General features: G+C 45.9%; 1 protein-coding gene across 1 annotated transcript in view; it reads right to left on the bottom strand.

The window, feature by feature from the left end:
- MARCHF6 (membrane associated ring-CH-type finger 6) overlaps positions 1–20,981 on the bottom strand; it is a 1,340,093-nt gene that overhangs the window by 1,168,417 nt on the left and 150,695 nt on the right. The window contains exon 6 of the mRNA XM_085606770.1: positions 3,208–3,376. Coding sequence (XP_085462896.1) covers positions 3,208–3,376 — 169 coding nt within the window. The remainder of the gene's footprint in view (positions 1–3,207; positions 3,377–20,981) is intronic.

Below are 20,981 nucleotides of genomic sequence, written 5' to 3' on the forward strand. Positions count from 1 at the left end.
ACAGGCCATATGCCTCGAACATTGGCAATTATGATAGGGAGAATGCTGAAGTCATTGCAGGAAGATGGGGACAGTGAGCAGCACTGGTAGTCGCATCCTAAAATCCAAATATGCAAAAAATTATTTCGGGGGGCGACGGGGTGGTTTTGGTTCCATTCTTCCATCAAGAAGACCAAGCCTAATTGATTGTGCGGCTGAAACCAGACAGTGTGAAATACAATCGCTTGGTGATCGAGTTTAGTTTCTCGCTCTCTGGTGGCCTTCTATTGCGAGAACACCAGATTCGAGTGTGGGCCTGTCTGAAGTGCTGTTTGGGGAGAAGATGAACTATGGGATAATGTTTTAGCCTATATTGAGATGCCAAAGAGTGGCTGAAGAAAGGTTGTATCGCCTGTATTTGAATGATTCTTGTGATAACAAAAACATCCATCTGCAAGGTATACAACTGAGTAAGGTTAGGTGTTTTTTACCAGTAGGAATTATCTGGAGATGGCACAATGCCTGTTAATGGGGGTTGTTTTTGGACTACTAATAAAAGACTCAGGTCTTCTTGATATTTATGTGGCACTCCATTATAAATGATTAAAACTAAAAAGTGGTAATTTGTTTTTAGGTCTCGCCTGAGCCAGCGCATGCACTGCACTGGCGAGACTTTTAGTTACTGGGCTTCAAAAAGCCGACCGCAGATTTTTGGGAGGCATAGAGCGTGCGGTTACGTGCTAAGCGCGCCTCACTCCGCTTCTCCGTCTTACTTGCTCGCGCTTCAGCGCTCCTCCCCATCCCCCACCACAGAGCGAGTCTCGCGGCCGCGCATCTTTTTGTTGCAGTCGAAGGAATGTGGCAGTGAAATGCTGATGCGAGGTGACAAATGACTGATGTCAGCTTTGTCCCATGCCGAGATCTCTCGCTTAAAGTATTAGCCGCCTAGCCCTGGGTTTCTTGCAAGAAATGACAACGGCCGCCTGCAGGTGAGTCTCACAATTCACAGTCTATAAAAATGCAAATACCAAGTGATTCTGTAACCTTTATTTATTAACACAAGTACACTCAAACTCTAATTGCAGAGTCTAGCAGCGTTCTTTTAAAAGTGCACAATATGCCTAGCTCTCAATGCAAGTCACCGCAGTAGTTTTTTTATTGCTCCCTCAATACCACAAATTTTACAATATTTAGAAGCAAAAGATGCATTTAAATTATTCTGTTTTTGAAGATAAATATATAATGTACTCTAGATGGAAGTCAATGTCAGTTATTTTTAAATAAATTAGCACTGCATTCTAAATACAAGTACAGTGGCAACGCGTTTTAAATGAACTTGGAAACAAGTATATTCAAGTTGTTTTGCAGTTTCTCAAAAGTCAACACACAGTGCAGTGTAAATGTATCTCGTTTCCCAATTAACCAAAGTGGATGCAGTTCCAACTCACCTATGTGGACCATTTTACCGTTACACTTGTTTCTGTTCTGGAAGTATAAAAAAAGTAAACCTGGGCTTTGCTCTTACTTACCTCTGTGGATGTCTGTCACTTCTTCCCTCACTGCCTCGAGGAGGTCACGTCACGCAGCATGCAGTGCCCCTTCTGAACAGCACCCCGAGCGTACGAGGCCACAGCTCTGTAGTACAAGCATTTGCAATGCAATAGGTCTCACATTTACGCGAGTTTGAGCAAATAACAGTGCCTTTTATTTGTGTTTTCCTTTTTAAAAGGCATTGTTATTTAAAATACCAATAGCTTAAACTTGCGTAAATGCGAGACCTATTTTTTACATTATTTTCAGCCTTACTGCACAGCATGGCTAAAAATAATTTCCATAGCCTTTCGGTCTTAGGAGCACCGGAAGTGGGGGGGTGGCAGCAGCACCACCAAGGTAACCCTGCTGGTGTTCTGAAGGCATAAAGAGGACTGTACATTTTGTTTTATTCTGTTGCATTTGGTGTGAGTTTGAAGACAGAGGTAAAGTGTCATTCAATATATTCTGACATACTGCTGTTTATTTAACAAGTAGATGGGTGTTTACTTTTCTTTCCTTGATGACAAATGGGGTGAATTTTATAATGTGAAAAAAGTGACAGTCTTGCAGGAGTACAGCGAGTATTGATAGAAAAGCTTCAGAATGTCACGTTTTCTAACACAATAAAATGTAATTACTTGTATTGAACTTTTCAACTATTCCAAAATATATTGTCAGCAAGAAAAGTTCCATTGAGACACGTTGTATTTGTAATTGTGAGGTAAGAGGGAATTTTAATAGGATCAAAACGAACCAAGACACTTCACTTGTGTGATGCAAAATGATAAATACACACGAAATAAGATTTCTGCGCATTATCGTTTGTACCTAGGTTTATCAGTAAAGGTGCATGACTGATGCTAATCTAATGGCCATTTCAGTTGAAAATATGCTCTGTAAAAAGCAGCACCCTAGCACTCCATGTTTAGTCATATATTTGGGACAATGAGCTGCACAGTGCACCACTGGACACACACTACTTGAACACCATTCTTGTGCCGAAGGGTGTGGCTCATTTGCTACACTTTACATAACACTTGGATTTTTACAGCCCCTACACTTCAATGCAGGGCTCTGAGAGTGTTTGTTGGACTGGAGCCGTCAGTTCTCATTCACAAAATTAAGTTGAATTGAGGTTTTCTACCCTCAAATGGGTTAATTGAAAAGTGCAGCAATGTCTCCACAGAAAGTAATTCTAAGTCAAAAGACATTTAATTCAGTCAGTTGCAGTTTGAACACCATCAGGCTACTTTATTGGCAAATAAATGAATGAATAAATAAATAAAAACATTAAATACATCTACATCAGCTTTACAGGTCTTGGGCAATAATTTTTGTTCAATCTAAAAATTTAAGTTACAGGTCCTGCATGCATGCATGCATGATGACATTGGCATAGCCAATAGGTCTCGCCTTTGGAACCTTATAAGTGTTTAGCCATGCAACAGTTGATGTTGTTGCACTAAGGATATTGTGCTGCATAACTTAATACTTATAAGGTCCCAAAAGCGAGACCTATTGGCAATGCCAATGTTTGTTTAGCTACTTGTAGGCAGGAATGTGAAGGAGGCAGGCAACAGAGTAGGACCATAATTTCCTCTGTTTAAAACTTGACTCTTTTGTGTATAACACACTGGTGGCATTTTTTTACATAGATAACATTAATCTTTAAACATAAGCACCATATTTTCTTACCTCATTCTGCGGTCCAACAACATTGACAGGCTGTGGTTGATTTTGCTCCAACCATGGTGGAGCGCCACCATGAACTATCTGCTCTCGCAGCCACACTAAACTAATAAATGCACAAAGTGTGCAGGTCACCACAAAACAGCCCTGCAAACAGTCTGCCAGTAAATTTTCTCTGAAAAGGAAGACCAAAAGTCCATTACCACTTTTGACAAGAGAATAAAGTTAAACATGACACATGCTCAGTTTCCAGTAAGGTAGACAAACAGGACTGAACAAGATACTAACCTTCGGTGTGCTAAGAGATTCCGTTCCCTATAATCTGGTTTGTGTTGCAAACCAAAGGGAAAATGGGAGTGAGTGTAAAAAGAAGTCTACTTTCTGTCAAACACCTAGAAGGGGACGGGTAAGACCCCAACCTTGATGTCCAAGACACTCGCACACCGGCGAGGGAAGAACAACTCAGTACAAGGAGTTCCGAAGAGTGGGACCTACCCACGTCTGGACATAAATTTTTCACACCCCCTTCCACTTGCACTTTGGATTACGACAAGTTCAGATTACAGGGAATGGAATCGCTTAGCACCGTCCCCATTAGGGTAGATGAGGATCCCTCGGTACAGAAGAAATGCCATAAATCCTACTGGATATCTTAGGCATGAAACATATCGACCATTTCCACCATCCACACATCACTTTGAAGCTGCAGCAGGTTTAATTTTCCTTGCCAGCCACGACTTTCATAGTTGGTTGTTTTTAACCATAGCATCGGTATCCAACGAATAAAGTTGTTTTTGGAATCCTATTGCTATTTTCAGACTCACCATTTCACTCCCACTTCTATTCATCTCGCATATGTCCCCGCACCCCCCCCCTTTTTTTGGCTTTACATGGGCAAATAGAGAAGACCTCCGGCAAAGAGCCGCCCAGCATGGCCCGTTGGGCATTGCAGCGCCAACCCAACAAGGAGCTGCCCTATGATGAAGCAGGACACCTCTCGGAGTGTGTGAGGGCCCTTGCTCCTTATAGAAGCTATCCCAGCTCGGTCTCTCTTTCCACACCTGGAGCTTCCTCGCCCCTCCCCCGTCTCTATCCCTCGCTTAGCCCTTCCCAGGACTGCATACTACTTTGTTCTTCAAAAATGTGTGGTGACCATAACAAAAAGAGACACTTTCCTACACAACCCCGCCCACTCTCCCAATCGAAAGAGGACAAGACAAACCTTTCCCAAGAGACTCTTCATTGTTTACGTGGAAAATACCTGGTAAGGCCATCTGCATTGGCATGGTCAGCATCAGGTCTGTGTTCCACTGTAAAGTCCATTCCCTGTAGGGATGTGGACCCCTTCAATAGTTTTGGATTTTGCCCCCTTCATTTGAATCAGCTATCTGAGTGGCAAGTGGTCAGTTTGGCGAAGGAAGTGAGACCCAGACAGGTAGGGCCTCAGATTCTTCAGGGACCAAACCACAGCAAAGCTTCCCTCTCCATTGTACTCCAACGCTATTCCCTGGAGAGAAACCTCCTGCTAATAATAGCAACAGTGTGGTCCTGGCCATGATCGTTGGTCTGGGATAGAATTGCCCCTATCCCAAGCCTGGAGGCATCAGTCTACACAATAAAATGCTTTGTATAATCTGGAAATTGTAGAACGGGTGCTGAGCACATTGCTTCCTTCAGAGTGTCAAAAGCCTTTTGACAGCGCACTGTCCAGTTTACTTTCTTTGGCGGCTTCTTAGAGGTCAGTTCTGTTAGGGGTGCCACAATAGTGCCATACCCATCCCCAAATCTCCTGTAGTTCCCAGGTGGGGGAGGTGTGGCACAGCGGCCAGAGCAGCTGACTCCAGAGCGCAGGGCCGCTCAGCTAGCATTATGCGACTCTGTGCAATACCTCACTTAGGGCCAGATGTATCAAGCGTTCTCCTGTTCGCAAACAGGCCGATTCGCAGAATCGGTCCGTTTGCAAACGAGAAAAATCCTTTTGGGATGTATCATCCCAAAAGGCAATGGCAAAATAGGGAATCGCAATTTGCGATTCTCTAAATGCAATGCGGGAAACACTTTTTTAATTGCGACCCTGCTTTAAGGAATCGCAATTTACCACAAACTTCAAGTTGGTGGTAAATTGCAAATCCTTAGAAAAATGCACAATTTTGCATTTTTCTAAGTGCCATGTGGAGCACATACATGCCCCTAGGGCATGTAGGTGTGCCACATGTGCACACATTCATTTTTCAGGAGTGCAACAGGGTGTCCTTTTGGCACCCTTGAAATTGCATGCGCTATTTGCGAGTACCTATTGGGTACTAGCAAATTGCGCATGCAATTCCCATTCATTCCTATGGGCCTCTATGTGAAGGCATTCTTTAATGAGCGTATCGCAATTTGCGACTCGCTATTCAGAAATATGTAGGAATCACAAAATATTTGCAGAAACCTACCTGCATTGCATTTCGCGATTCTATAATAGCAAATCGGTAAAATTCGCTATTATAGACTCGCATAATGTAATCTTGATACATCTGGCCCTTAAGCTCCCGACGGCGCCCAGGGCCTTGAAACCGTAAGGGATGATATGTTTGCGCTTTACAAATATGCATTATTAATATGTAGTACCTGGTCAATCCAAGGAATGCCCTGACTGGAGTCTGGGTTGTTGGAGCTTCCCAGTCTAGAATAATCTGGATCCTGGGCTGTAAGGGTTACATTTGGCCTCCACCTACTAGGTGGCCCTAGCATGCAACAGAGCCCTGTCCTATCTGGCACTGGATTCCCTTGATAGGGAGTCCTGCATGTTGTCGCCTCAAGTACTTTTTCAAGGCGAATCCGGTGATCCTGCCAAGTGGAGCTATAGACTGCGATATCATCAAAATATGCTACACTACAAGACTCCATCCCAGCCCGGACTTTGTTCACCAGCCTGTGGCAGGGGTATTCTTTAAACCAAGGGGCATCACAGTAAACTGGTAATGCCCATCTGGGGTGGAGAATACAGAGTTCTCTTGCTCCTGGGGTCAGCTCAATCTACCAGTACCTGATATCAAATCAAAAGTACTGAGAAGCTTTGCTGCCCCTAACCGGTCCATAAGCTCATCTGCTCTTTGAAAGGGGTGCACATCTGTCTTACTGACAGAATTGAAGCCTCAGTAGTACACGCAAAACCTCAGCTCTTGTTTTCCTCCCTTGGAATGTGGTTGGTGGACTAAGGCTATTGAGCAGGCCCAGAGGCCCTCAGAGGGTTCAATCACCCCTATTTCCGCATCTTACAGACTTCAGCTCTGATGCTTTCTTTGACTTGATCAGACTGCCTGTATATTTTGTTTTTGACAGGTATTCTGTCCCGTCCAAATCATGTGTACACCAGGTTGTCTGAACAGGGGTCAAAGAAAAGAGCCCACAATACTGCCTTAGGACTTGCATGCAGCCAGTTTGCTATTAGCAGTGACCGTGTCTGGGAAGACAACCCCCTCAACAGACCATCTTGAGGGTTGATGGTGAGGAGGTCAGGGAGAGGTTCATGCTCTTCTTCCTGAAACTTATCAGTGATCATCAGCATAGTGACATCAGCCCTGTCTTGAAAGAGTTTAAGGCGGTTTAGATGGATGACCCTGTGAGGGCTCCTAGAAGTGCTGAGGTCCACCATCCTTTCTGGGATAGGGTAGGGACCACTTCATTTGTCCTGGAGTGCCTCAGGTGCCTCAGGCTTGAAAACCTGTACCTTCTGCCCTGGTTGGAACTACACTAGTGCAGCCCTTTGGTCAAACGTTTGCTTCTGGAGCTCCTGTCTTGCCTCAAGGTTTTTATTGACTTTTTCCATGTAGTACGCCATCCTGGAACAAAGGTCAAGCACATAGTCTACCATGCACAGTTTGGGTTCTCTGAGAGGGTTCTCGGAGAGGCTTCTCCCAGCCTTCCCTTACTAGACTTAGTGCACCTCTCACAGAACGGCCAAACAGAAGCTCGTAGGGACTAAATCCCACTTCTTTCGGTGGCACCTCTCTAGTAAAAAGCAGGCTTGGCAGTGAGACATTCCTTCTACTCCTGAGGTTTTCAGGTAGTTCCATGATCATACCTTTCATAGCCTTGTTAAATCTCTCAAGCATACCATTGGTTTGTGTGTGATCTGGGGTGGTAAGCTTATACGTCATCCCACACTCAGCCCACATGGCGTTTAGGCAGCCACACATGAAGTTAGTACCTCTGTCTGACATCACCTCCTTAAGAAAGCCCACTCTGGTACAGATCTTTCTGAGGGCACTGGCAAGTGCAGGAGCAGTGACAGCCCTAAGTGGGATTGCTTCAGGATACCTCTTGGTGTGATCTACTACCAGCAGTATAAATCTGTTTCCTGAGGCTGTTTGGGGGTCAAGGGGACCAACAATGTCAATCCCTACCTTCTCAAAGGGAACCCCAACCACTGGTAGTGGAATAAAGGGGGCATTTGGTTTGCTACCCGTCTTGCCACTGGCTTGACAGGTAACATAGTAGCTACAAAACTCCTTTACTATCTGGGACATACCTCGCCAGTAAACGTAGGTGACTAACCTACATAAGGTCTTTGTTTGGCCAAGATGCCCATCCAGGGGATGTCATGTGCTAGAGAGAGTAAGAACTCTCTGTACTGCTGAGGCACTACCGCTCTCAGAGTCTCTGGTCTCAGTATACAGGGAGTCCATCCTTCGGATTGGTTCTGTGGGAGCCACTGACATCTCCCTTTTCCTAGTCTGCAGCTTGCTGTCTCAGGCTCTCAAGAGTAGGACAGGCCCTCTGTCCCTGGCAAAGATCTGCCCTAGAGGCCCCCCTTGGGCCTAGGAGCTCTGCCTGGTAAGGCCCAAGTTCCTGGGGCTCTGTTCCCTCAAGGGCTGACAGATCGTCTCCCTGAGGAGAGGGGACCTGAACTTTTGTCTCTGTAGAGTTAGTTTGCCAGAATTCTCATCTTTTGTCTTTGAGAATTAGGCCATTACTCCAGGATCCAACTCCTCTTTTTAACCCTGGGCTTTACACGGTGCTCTAGTTTTCACACACACCCATTCAGGAGTTCCCATCAAAGCTGCATGACATTTCATCTCTACTTCAGCCCATGCTGAGGTATCCAGTTTATTCCCTGACAGACATTCTACAAGGATGGCAGAGGACATGGCCACCTTCTTTTGACCAGTAACCCCTCCCCACTCTGAAGTCACCATAGCCATGGGATGAATCTTAAGATTGCTATCAGCAATGATAACTTGATATGTTTGTCCAGTTATGTACTGCTCAGGGGATATCAGTTTTTTTGTCGCCATGGTGACACCTGCACTTGTATCCCTCAGTGCTTCTACTTCTACTCCATTTATATGTGGCTTTTGTCTTTACTTCTCCAGGTTACTGAACCAGACAGCCAAGGAAGCTATATCCACCCCAACTTCAGAGACTAAAGTAGCTACGGTGTGCTCTCTGACCTGATCAGGTCACACCAAGGATCCCATCTGGAGACTCACAACCCCTAAGGGCGCCACACTATGGGGGCCTTTTTGGAATAGAGTCTCTGATTTCGGTATCCATTTGCTTTACAATTGAAACACCAAGCCTTTTTGTGATCCAAGTTTTGACCCTGGCAGACACCCTTTGATTGGGAAGGGTCTCTGGACCTGCCCTTATGAACAGGTTATTGGGGCCTTTAGAAGACTCCTTAGATTTTTCCCCTTTGTGTCCCACATCTTTCCCTTGGGCGGGGATAGCAAACCCTTTCTTTTGGTCATCCCCTCCTTGGGCCTTCCTGGACACCCTGGTTTTGACTGAATGGTCAGCCTTCTGCCCCAGCCACTGGGGAGAGACTAACCCTAGATCCACTAGGTACTAGTGCAGGTTTTCTGATGTAAAATTACTTAACACATGCTATTTCATTAGCAAATTGTAAAGCCCTTCCTAATCCTGCCCTTTATTTTCTTTCAACCAGACACCTAGTGTTTTGACTGAGAAGTCAACAAAATGTACCCAGGACTGACTCAAGGTTTTGTGAGTCTCTCAGAATTTGATTCTGTACTCCTCAGTGGTGAGTCCAAAGCCCCCAATCAGGGTATCCTTCATGAGGTCATAAGACTCAGCATCTGCCTCATCCAGTGTAATGAGTCTATCCCTTCACTTTCCTAAGGACATCTCTCTAAGTAGAGAGCCGCAGTATCTCTGGTGTAAGCTCCTCATTTTACATGCACTCTCAAAGGCAGTAAACCATTTGGTAATGCCATCACCCACAACATATTTAGGGGCAATGCCTTTGGGGATTTTGGGATCAAACGTTTCCTCCTTCTCCCCATTAACTTTGCTGCCAGCATTAATGGGTGCTAGGCCCATCTCAGCCCTTTCTTTTTCTATAGCCAGGATTTTGACCTAAAATGCTGCGCTTCGGGCTAGTCTCTTAAGGGCAACCGCTTCATCCTCTAGCCCATCTCTGGACACAGAGTTGCCTGACCTACTCTCAGAAGAGGAAGGCACTCCAGGAAAGTTTTAGGTAGATGTGGGTAGGCACTACATCACCATCTAAAGTTAATTCAAGAGGATCATCATCTTGCTCACTGACCAAGTCCTGCCCTTCAGGATGGTCATTCTCTTCTGTTGCATTGGCTAAATCGTACTCTGCCAAAAGCTCCTGGAGTTTGACCTTGGTAGGATGTGACCCAGTTTTAATGATATAATTCTTACCGGGGAGCCTTAACTGCTGGACTCTAAGCTGCAGATAAGTGGTCACGTTGAATACCTGAACTATATTCCGTGTGGAAATCCTTTTCTACTAAGTTGGGACGTTTTTAGATGATTGAAAAAAATTCCAAACAGACTTTTAAGGCCTAACTAATCAGCACACTTTTAAAATTTCTAATATAAAAAGAAAGGGATACTTAACACAAGACCCACTCAGTGCAAATTAACTTTTTGGGAAACAAATCTAAAAGAAATCTAAAAAATCATTTTTGACTAAAGTCAATTCGAGTTTAAAGAACCAGCAACGTACAACTGACCAAGGGCTCAGCACCTCTAGTTCTTAAATATAGTAGTTCATTAAAGGTCTGTGCAGTCACATCCGGAGTATGTCGTACTTGTACTCCACTGGAAGCCAGATAGAATGCAAATAGAAAAAAAAGGACGGTGCACCAGAATAAAGTCAGGTTACTTCGTAAATATTCCAAAATAGACTTTATGTATTTTCAATTTAAAATCTTGGACGTCAGTTAAACGACGAAACAGAGTTCTGGTACTAGGACCGCGATCTTCGCTGCTTTTGAGGTTTATTGGCCATTACTCAGGCCTACGTTGAGGATTAGGACTTGATAAACATTAATACAGTCTGATCGACCGTGGAATATTGAGGAATCTATTATTGACCTTAAAGCCCTGGAACCTTGGCTTCTTGTAATACTTCCTGTTCTATCAAAAGATTACCCGTTTTTTGGACATGTAGAAGACATATCCGCCCTGACGTCCAATATTTTAAATTGAAAATACATTAAAAAGTCTATTTTGGAATATATACGAAGTAACCTGACTTTATTCTGGTGCACCGTCCTTTTTTCGATTTGTCAATTCGAGTTTAGTATGCTTGAACTCAGAATAATAAAATACATCTTTTAGTAAAGTTTATTTTAATATTCTGTGTTTGCAAATGCCACTTTTATAAAGTTGGTATTTGCTTGCCTAACCAACCAATCAATCAATCAAAGACCTTTATTCGAATTACTTGAATTCATAAAAGTACAGACATAAAAACAATTCATCATTACAATATACACAACACAATATCTTTAAAAGTTATAAGGAACTAAAACAACAATCTTTCAGGGATTTTCCATCATATTGCGTACACGGATTATTAATCTTAAAAAGGTACCAGTGCGAAAAATCAGTTCCTCTGAGTCCAGGGAGAGTAACATTTGACGGGACTCCACAAGGGAGAGGGGTCTGTGTTTTCTAAAATAGGGTGTTAAAAACCAGTTAATATATTTTAAATAAAATTTACAGAAGAATAAAAAATGTAAGTCATTCTGTTTGCTGGTGCCATCACAGGGGCAGGGGTTACGTTCAGTAGTGGAATTATAACCCAAGGGGAAACCCAACATGAATTTTATGGAACCTGCCCTTAATCGAAATAACAAAGACCTCTCCCAACTAGTCATAGGAAGAGTGAGATAAAGTGGGAGAGGTTGCCTGGGCAGGTCATTCTCAATATATCTGGTAACCGTAGGTTTCGGTATTTCCCTTTCCAACCGTTCTGCCTCAAAAAGTGCATATAGTGCTTGTTTGACCTCTACCTTGTCTTGACATCCAATTCTGGAGGGATCTACAAAGAGATCTCCTTTGTTCACGGCACTTAATGATTTTGAAACTCCAGCTAACCATGGGATTAAGAGCCCGTGATCACATTTGAGACAGTCTTTAATTATGTCTTGTGTTAGGGAGGCTGCATTATTCCTCCAAATTCTCAACCAGAATAAAGCTGGTCTGCTTCTGATGAAATCACAGATGTAAGGGAGGTTTAGCTCATTGTGACAGATAAATTCAGAGGACGAGATTGGGGCACCCAATACTTTTCTACAAAAACGTGTCTCTTCTCGTTGGATGCCGGGATTTTTAGCAGTAGCCCAAACTTCAGCCCCATAGGTGGCAACAGGAACACACTGTAATTTAAAAAAATTTAAAATAGCACTGGTTGCACCTAATTTCTTAGGGCGTGGGAGACTCAGTATTGAGTTGATGGCCTTCGAGAACTTGCTCGTGGCGTGGGCAAAGTGCCCACTCCACGAGTTGTTCGCAGCGAAAGCCACCCCTAAATATATAAAGGAATTTACAGAGTCGAGTTTATCAGACCCGATATGGATGGTGTTAAGTTTCCGTTTACCAGGTCCGCATGACATAACAAAAGATTTTTTAAAGTTCACGCGCAGGTCTAGGCCCTCCATATGATGTACGAAATTTTCCACAAGCACACGGAGGGCATTAGGAGTGCGGCCCATAAGGACCGCATCATCTGCGTATAATAGAACTGGCAAGGGGTGCCCCTGAACAATTGGGACATCTCTAGTTACTTGTTTTAAAGCCTTTGCTATGCCATTAATATAAATGATAAACAACAAGGGTGCTAAAACGCACCCCTGTCTGACCCCCCTACCAATTTTTATAGCTCCAGAAACTTCACCTCCCGACCCAATCCTGACTTGTGCCCTGAGGTCAGTATGGAGGTGCGCCAAGAAGTGTACTAAGGGCTCGTCCAGTTCATAACTAAGAAGCATGGACCACAATTTTGATCTGTTTACCAAATCAAATGCAGATGAAAGATCCATAAAAGCGAGGTATATAGGGGAAGATCGGGCAACGGTATGCTTATCAATTATTAATTTTAAATTCAAGCATTGCTCGACCGTGCCCACCCCACTCCTGAATCCCATCTGACATGGATCCAATAGGTCAGAATCTTCAGCCCACTCTACCACCCTGTTATAGATAACTCGCCCGAGTATTTTTAAAGTATTGTCCAGAAGCGAGATTGGGCGGTAGTTTGCTGGGTCTGACCTATCGCCCTTTTTGTAGATTGGAACAATAATGCTAAGAGACCACGTCTTGGGGATGGGCGCTCTTGACAAACTATTAAAAACATTATATAAGATTGGTGCCCATAGATCTGAGCTATGTTTTATAATATCTATAGGTAGGCCATCCGGTCCAGGGGCCTTATTGCCAAGGCTCTCTCTGACGGCTGTCGCCACCTCAGAAAGATCAAACCGTAGGTCTCGCAGCTGTCTCAAATCCGGGGTAATTATTTCCTCAATGGGAGCAGCATAAATATTGGAGAAGTGGGCTTCCCAGGTAGAACCAGTTATATTGCAGCCAATAGGGGATAAGTTTTTACCCATATCGCGCATTTTCCTAACAGCGGACCAAAATTGCCCACTGCTCTTCAAATTGGCACTATCAACCAGGGACTCCCACTGTTCCATCAAAAGTGCCGCCTTTCTTTCAGCTATTTTTTGTTTATAAAATTTCCTAGCTGTTTGTACCTCCGCTGTGTTCCTTGGCTTAATGGTTAGTGCCCTGCGTAATTCCCTATTTGCCATAGAGCAAGCCGAATCAAACCATCTTGGGTCCTTCGTCTTTGTGGGTGGTGGGACTAACAAATAATTTTTAATTGCCACACATAGTTTACCGAAGTCGGTAACTATTCTGTGGCAATCCCCATCCAATGATAAACAAGAGTTTATTAATGCTAGATGATCGTTTTTTACGCGATCAAGTAGGGCTTCACAGTCAATTCCCCTCCATTTAAGACGGAGACCGTCACCCGATGGCATGATGTCTCTTGCGCCGTTAAATTTGGCATATACTGGGCTGGGGCCCAAATACAAGGTGACTATAAGGGGATTGTGATCTCCATATAAGGTCTCTACCACATTTGAGTCAGTAACACAGTCTGTTAAGTGGGGGGATGTAAAAATGAAGTCAATCGTCGATTTTGAATCTCTCCCTCTAAACGTGGGGGCGCGGATCAACCTTGAGGATTGGCTTGCTTCCATAACATTACTGAGAATGTGTTCATTTAAAATCTTAACAAGCTCAATACCTCTACGATCTGCTAAATCGGGACAGCTTTTGTCCTCTAATCGATATTTTCCTGGGATTTTTGCGTTAAAATCACCCCCAATAAGGATCCCTGACTTCTCGCCTGGGCCTATATTCATGTTCGTTTCAAGGTGTACCAATAAATTAGAAAGTGCTGCGTAGTTCCTATTTGGTGTCGAATTAAAATCATTGTTATAAAAATTGATTAAATAAATCATGGTCTTTCGTTTATATTCGAGAACCTGAATGTTTGGGTTCCCGGATGATAGGTCCTTAAAAGTACCACCAGCCAATATTCTGATCCCAATAAAAAGTCCTCCCATTGCTCGACCATGCTTGCCTAACCATTTCAGCCCGCCTCTGCTATGATGTGTATCTGCCTGTCTGGTTTCTGTGAGTGACAGGGTTGGGGAATTCCAGAGGGGCAGGGCTAGGTAGCCTGGTGGTGAATAGAGAGATTGACATCCAGATGGGTGGGAGGAGTGCACCTGGACTCTGAATAGGGCTGTGCTCTGCCACCACAATGCTGGCTCCACCTCCTGTGGAGCGGCTGATGTCTCTGCCCGGCACCCTGAACAGAAAGTCAGAGTCATGTCAACAAAGTGCTCAGGAACTGGTTTGGACTGGGCAAAGGCCCCTCTATCCCAGAGGAAAAAAGGATTTAGGGGTATAAGTATTGGGACCCTGCTCCCAAGAAATTAGATCCTGCTTGACAAGAAGAACCTCTGCCTGAGGAGAAGGAACTGGGAAAGCTGTAAGGAGGAGTACTGTCCCTGACCTGGGGGATTGGCCTGCAGTGGTTGCCTTGCTGCTGAAGGAGAGGAGAAAGACTACAAAGACTTTATTTCAACTTGTGCTTTAAAAGATCTCCAAGGGCCTGAGTAGAGCTGGCCTCCTGTTAAGAAGTCCCAGGAACAAAAGGACTTCACCCCCAGCTTCCCCCTGAACTCTGCTGTGTGAGTTCTGCCCCTCCTAGAGTGCTGGAACCAGTTCTGTGGCATCTGGGAGCTGTGCCTGCTGTTGGGAAGCTGGCCAAGAAGAAAGAAATCAAAGATCTCCACTTTTTCACGCACAGCCGGCTTAGCGAGAAAATTTCCGTCGCACCACTCGTTAGCGTGCAGAATTTTATCGCTGAGGACATCGTCGCAGAGCCTGCTGCTGCTGAGCCAGATCAGCGCTGGAAAAATCATCGCCCCGCTCGTTAGCGGACCGAATTTGATCGTTACCAGCAAAGATCCACACTTCGTCGCAGAGCCTGCCGCTGCTGTGTGGAATCGTCGCAGAACAAGCGAAGATCATCGCACCGCTCGTTAGCGTGAGTAATTTTATCGCTGCCAAAATCGTCGCAGACTCAACCAAGATAACCACTGGTGAAATAGTCGCCCCGCTCGTTAGCAGGCCGTATTTTGTCGCATTGTGCCTTAGCGAGTAAATTTCTACCGGATAAGCTGCACCTTGATTTTCAACGCTGAAGAGCCGCTAGGAACTTTTTATCGCATCATAAGGTACTGTGGGTTAAAACGGACGCTAAGGTGAATGATTTTGTCGCTAACCTAAGAACTCTTTCTTAAATCATATTCTTGAACTGTGTATGTCATTTTTGTCGTTATTTGGTCTTGTGCTAAGCCTTTATATAAAAGATCACTATTTTTTATATAAATCTAGTGTGGTGTCCATTTGTGATGTCACTGGGTTACTGTATGTGGTCACAAAGGCTTAACCTATAACGCTCTGAGATAAGCCTTGTCTGCTCGCGCCAAGCTACCTAGAGGGTGAGCAGGGGTTATTTTAGGAGCGTAACCCCTTACCCTGACTAGAGGAGAGGGTCCCTGCTTGTCACAAGTACCTACCTGTGCCAACCAGATACCCAATTCTAACAGTAGGCAATTGTAAGGCCCCCATGGATTTTGCAGTTTCAGTGTCTTTCTTCATTTTCTCTAATGAAGTATCTACTGTTGGACCGAAAAGATGCTCTTAGTCTAAGGGCCGATTAAGTATGGAGGATTGTACCTCCTGCTTGAACCCGTAGAATCGAAGCCAAGCGTGCCTGAATAAAAGGATGCTAGTGTTGATGGCACGAGATGTGGAAGTGTTGGTGATGAGCTTGCCTTCCTGGAAGAGGTCATTAGCTTTAGTTTTATACTCATCCGGCAAATGTTGCATGAGTTTTTTTAACTCGTCATGGTGAGCCCTATCATAGCGTGCTAACAGAGTCTGTGCATTGGCAATACTTCAATGATTAGTCACCTGGGAAGCCACTCTTTTGCCTGAGGCATCAATACGTTTCGACTCCTTATCAATAGGAGGGGTGTCACCTGTTTGAGAGTTAGCGCTCTTGCGGGTGTTAGATACAACAAGAGAGTCTAAAGGCAACTGGCCTTTTATATATGCCGGGTCTGTAGGAGCGGGTTTGTATTTTTTATCCACTCTAGGTGCAAGAATTCTGGCTCTAACTGGGTCTTTGAATACTTCATCAGTATGTTTTAATAAGCCCTTGAGCATTGGTAAAGTGTTAGTAGACCTTTGTGAATGTCTCCACAAGGCAATACTCTTCTAGAGGGTTTGTGGGTATCTCCACCCCGTGATATTGAGCGGCCCTGTTAATAAGCTGTGCAAAACTGATGTTCTCATCAGGAGGGGAAGGTGTGGAGGGACACAGTTCAGGGTCATTAGTTTGATCTGGATCCTTATTATAATCTTCCGAGGGATCAGTGTCCTATGGTATGTCCTGATAGTCATCCTCATCCCCATCCCCACCCCCATAATCTTCATCCTGTGGGTCAGTTGAAAGTGGAGGTGGTTGTGAATTTAAGGGTGTAATTAGTAAATTGGGATTAGGAGGAGGAGAGTGAGGTATGTAAGGGGGAGAAGGGTTACTGCCCATGTCTTTTTTTCTTCAGAGGTATAGGGGAGTCCGCTGAGAGATCCAACTTCCGTTTTTTAGGAAGAGTGACCATGAGGTGTCCAGTTTTGGGGTCAATACAGAGTCTTTTTTGTTCTGGATCCAAAGATGAGTCTTCAGATGGAGGCTCCTTGGGAGGAGTATCCTTGTCTTTAGAACTGGATTTCGGCATCGAAGATTTTGGCTCGGTGTCCTTAAGCGCGGAAGATTTGAAATCTGAATGGTTTTTTTTACAGTTTAGGGTCTGAAGCTTTCAGAGTGGCTGGTTTCGGCTCCGAACTTTTCAGCGTGGAGGGTGCCGGCTCCGAGCCTTAAGGCGTGGAGTGTTTCGGCTCCGAGGCTTTGTGCTTGGATGATTTCGGATCCAAAGCTGTTCTTTTTAAGGACTTCAGCTCCGATGCCTTTGGTGTCGAAGGTGTCTTCCGTGCCGTTGGTGTGGGAACTGGCACATGTTTTTCCTTATGTTTCGATGCCGATGGTGTTGGTTCGACACCGGAAGAGGGCCGGCTTGAGCCTGAGCCGGAAAGCTTGTATTTATGTTCCACAGCCGGGCCGGAGGGCAGGGCATCTGAAACCTTTTCTCGGTGTCTACGCGAGCCTGGAGGCTTAGGTTTTGGTTGAGTGGGCACATGGGGATCTATACTCAAGGTACATTGACCCGGAGTGATGTGCAGGTGTTCCTCCATGTCGGAGTCAGCTTTGGACACGGAGACCAGTTGTTGTTGTTCTTCTGTGGCTGGATGGTGGGATTCTAGAACTTCGCCGAAGGTGTCCAGTACAGAGCCGCTGCTGCGTTGTATCTCATGGCGTCGAGCCAGACGATCAGGGATGGTCTTCTTTGATCGGAATGATTGACACGCTTCACGGGATTTTTCTTCGTGTTCCGGGAATAAGCAGAGGTTGCATACCTCGTGCAGGTCGGCGAGTGTAAACTTAGCACGACACCTGGGATATAGCTTGAATGGAGTCCGTTCCATCGACTGCAGGCATTTTTGGCGCGGGTAGGCCCGACGGCCCGCCTCGAAGTTCCCGATCAAAGGTTTTCATGATTTGTACGATGTTCGTCGAAAGGGAAACCGCGATCGATTGACAATAACGTCGAGGGTAGAGGATTGCGCGTTGAAGGGGTTCGAAAACTATACCGAACCGGAGCGCAGCAATACACATGCGGAAAAGATTGCGGAAAAAAACAATCTGGGGATGGAAAAGATGCCCATGCGCACTATCACCGAAAGGAGGAGTCCCCTACCTCGTGACTACAAAGACTCTTTAGAAGAAAAACGAAGTGCAAACATCCGGGCACAACACCAAATGGCGATCTATGCTAAAGCATATGATCTACAGCTCATATGCCTCAAGCATTACAGTTTGTATCATAAAAACCTTCGATCGGGAACTTCGAGGCGAGCCGTCGGGCCTACGCCGGCATCAACAAGTCCCTACTCCGCAAACTCCAAACAATACAGAACACCGCCGCCAGACTCATCCTCGGCATCCCCCGACACGAACACATCAGTCAACACCTACAAAGTCTCCACTGGCTCCTCGTGGGGAAAAGAGTCACTTACAAAATCCTCACTCACGCCTACAAATGCCTACACAACAACGGACCCATATACCTCAAAACAGAATCAACTTCCACGTACCCAAAAGAAACCTCCGATCTTCCAACCTCGCACTGACCGAAACCCTGTGCATCCACAGAGCCAGAGCAGGCGGAAGATCCTTCTCTCACATTGCAGCCAAGACCTGGAAAGAGCTACCGGCAGACATCAGACGGGCCCCCTCCCTGAACACCTTCAGGAAGACCCCCAAGACCTGGCTCTGCGGACCCCCCCCCCTCCCCCTCCCCCCTCAGCGCCTTGAGACCCTCACAGGTGAGTAGCGTGCTTACAATTCCCTGCTTGATTGATTGATATGTATAGAAAGTATCTAAAGCATGTGTTAAACCAGTGGCCTGCTTACAACCTTTTCTTCCGTGAGTGCTGCAAGAGACTGCCAACTAATATAATTATTGCGCTCCTTGACGTCAGGTGTTAACATTTCGCCTGCTATGCTCATTAAAGACTGCAGCTCCCTAACTTTAGTGCTATTTGTCATCCTGCTGAAACTCAGACCAATCAATCTGTGTTTGTACATTAAGTGTACCACTTATGCATTGTTTAAATAATCTTTCCTGTGTGATAAAACAAGCTGAAGATAGAAAGAATGGCAGTGTAATGCAATTGTAGTTTGGATAAAACATTCAGAGCGTGCAGACATGCTAAGAGAACTTATCCTAGAAAATAGGTAAATTAGGATGAAGGTCTCCGTCCTTCTCAGGCACCAGAAAGTAATAGGAATAGCAACCACAACCTACTTCTGGTGCCAGTACTCTCTCAATGACTCCTTTGGTCAAAACAGCAGTCACTTCCTGGTGGAGTAGAGATAGGTGGTCCTCAGTCAGCCTGTCGTAAGCAAGTGGCATGGATGGAGGGGTAGTCTAGAAGGGGAGGAAGCAGCCCCTTCGGATAATCTGCAAAACCAACCTGTTCGATGTTATGGACTGCCAGTGGAGCAGGTGATGATGAATCCTTTTGCCGAATGGTAGCCCATGATGATCAGTGGGCAGAGTAGAAGGGTTTGGATGCTGTGGATGCAGGAGGTTTGGTGGACGGACCCGACTGCTGGCCACCCGAACCACAGGGCCAGTAGGAACCGCAGCCACACAGAGGCTGGAAAATGTGTGCAATGCAGTGGCTGGGCGGGAAAAGACACGGTTACACACCCCTTCTGTGGCCACAAAAGGAGAGAAAGGCGTATTGAGGGTGACGAGGGGCAATAGAAAGGCCCAAAGACCTGATTGTAGCCCTGCTGTCCTTAAAGCGCACAAGTGCCAAATCAAATCTGTTTCCAAAGAGATGGGAGCCGTCAAAGGACATGCAAATGAGCGAGGATTTGACATCCCCAGAAAAGCTAGTTGTCCTCAACCAGGCATGGTGTCGCAGTGCCACTGTCGACAAAACAGCTCAGAGTTGATGGTGTGAAGTCCACTTCGATTGGTGAACTTTGTTGCATCCCTCCCATCAGCAATAGCCTCGGCGAGCACAGCCTGGGACTCCTCTGGGACTGTTGGCAGCACCTGTGCAACCATATCCTACAGCTCGTGGGAATAGCGGCCCAAGAGGCACGCAGTATTCACAGTCTCAGACCGCAGTGCCAAGCTGGCAGAAGAAAACATCTTTCCAAGACTGTCCAGCCTCTTGGACTCCCTGTCCGGGGTTGGGGTAGAGATTGTGCCAGGATTTACGTGGGACGTGGAGGCTGGGACCACCAAGCTCTCCAGGGTAGCGTGTTGGGTGAGAACATTTGGCTCCCCTGGAGCGGGGCGGTGGTGGCGGGCAGTTGTCCTGTTCACAGGAGCCTCTGTGCTGGGAATGGACCAAGTTCAAGCAGTAAGGGCCTCAATGAAAGGGAGAAGTGGTTCTGATGGGGACACTCCCAGCAGCAGCACTTCCATCAAGACATTAGTCTTGACTGCCACGAGGGCAAACTAAGGTCCTGGACCTCAGCTGCCCGCTGCACCACCATTGCGAAGAAAGCTCCTTCTTGCATAGCCACGGAAGGGGCAGAAAGCATGCCAAGATGTGGAGATGTATCCAGTCCACTGGCTTCACCCAGATCCTCAGCCCAGTCCATTCTTCAAAAAGCCGATATTTTTCAGGCTATAGCAAACCCGCTCAATCCTCCCGGATTCCTAGCCCATAAGAATAGGACTCAGGCCCTGGACTGAAAGGCATGGTTCCAGTTGGCGCTGGTGTCGGACGACACGGCTCCATGTCGGAGTCAGGGATGAGAATGGGTATGGTGCTGCCGGGAGCGTCAGCCTCTGGAGTGGCTCGAGGGAAGGTGCATGTAGATCCTTGGGGCCCAACTGAAGCTGGAGCCGGCAGTGTGAAACTAGTAGGGGCCCTCCCGAACCCTCAGGGCCCGACGGCGCACCAGAGGGAACAGCTGTCCAAAGTTGAGATGCATGGCATAATAAAACCTTCTCAATTGGGCGAGAGTCGCTCTGGCTCTCAGACACTCTGGAAGACATGGGCCGAGATAGATGCTTGCTCAACAGAGGAGCCAGTCCTCGAGGGGCGCCACTCACATGTCTTGTCGGCAGATGGACAAGGTGAAGTAAAAGTACACTTCAACTTCTTGTTGGACTTAACCGAATGGCTCGGTGACTTCGGATGAGACGACAACCTCGGGTCCATGACCGCTCCAGGGACCTTCCTCTCGATCTGGACCGCGATTGTTGCGGCGTCAT

Source organism: Triturus cristatus, chromosome 5_2, assembly GCF_964204655.1.
Source record: "Triturus cristatus chromosome 5_2, aTriCri1.1, whole genome shotgun sequence".
Classification (NCBI taxonomy): Eukaryota; Metazoa; Chordata; class Amphibia; order Caudata; family Salamandridae; genus Triturus; species Triturus cristatus.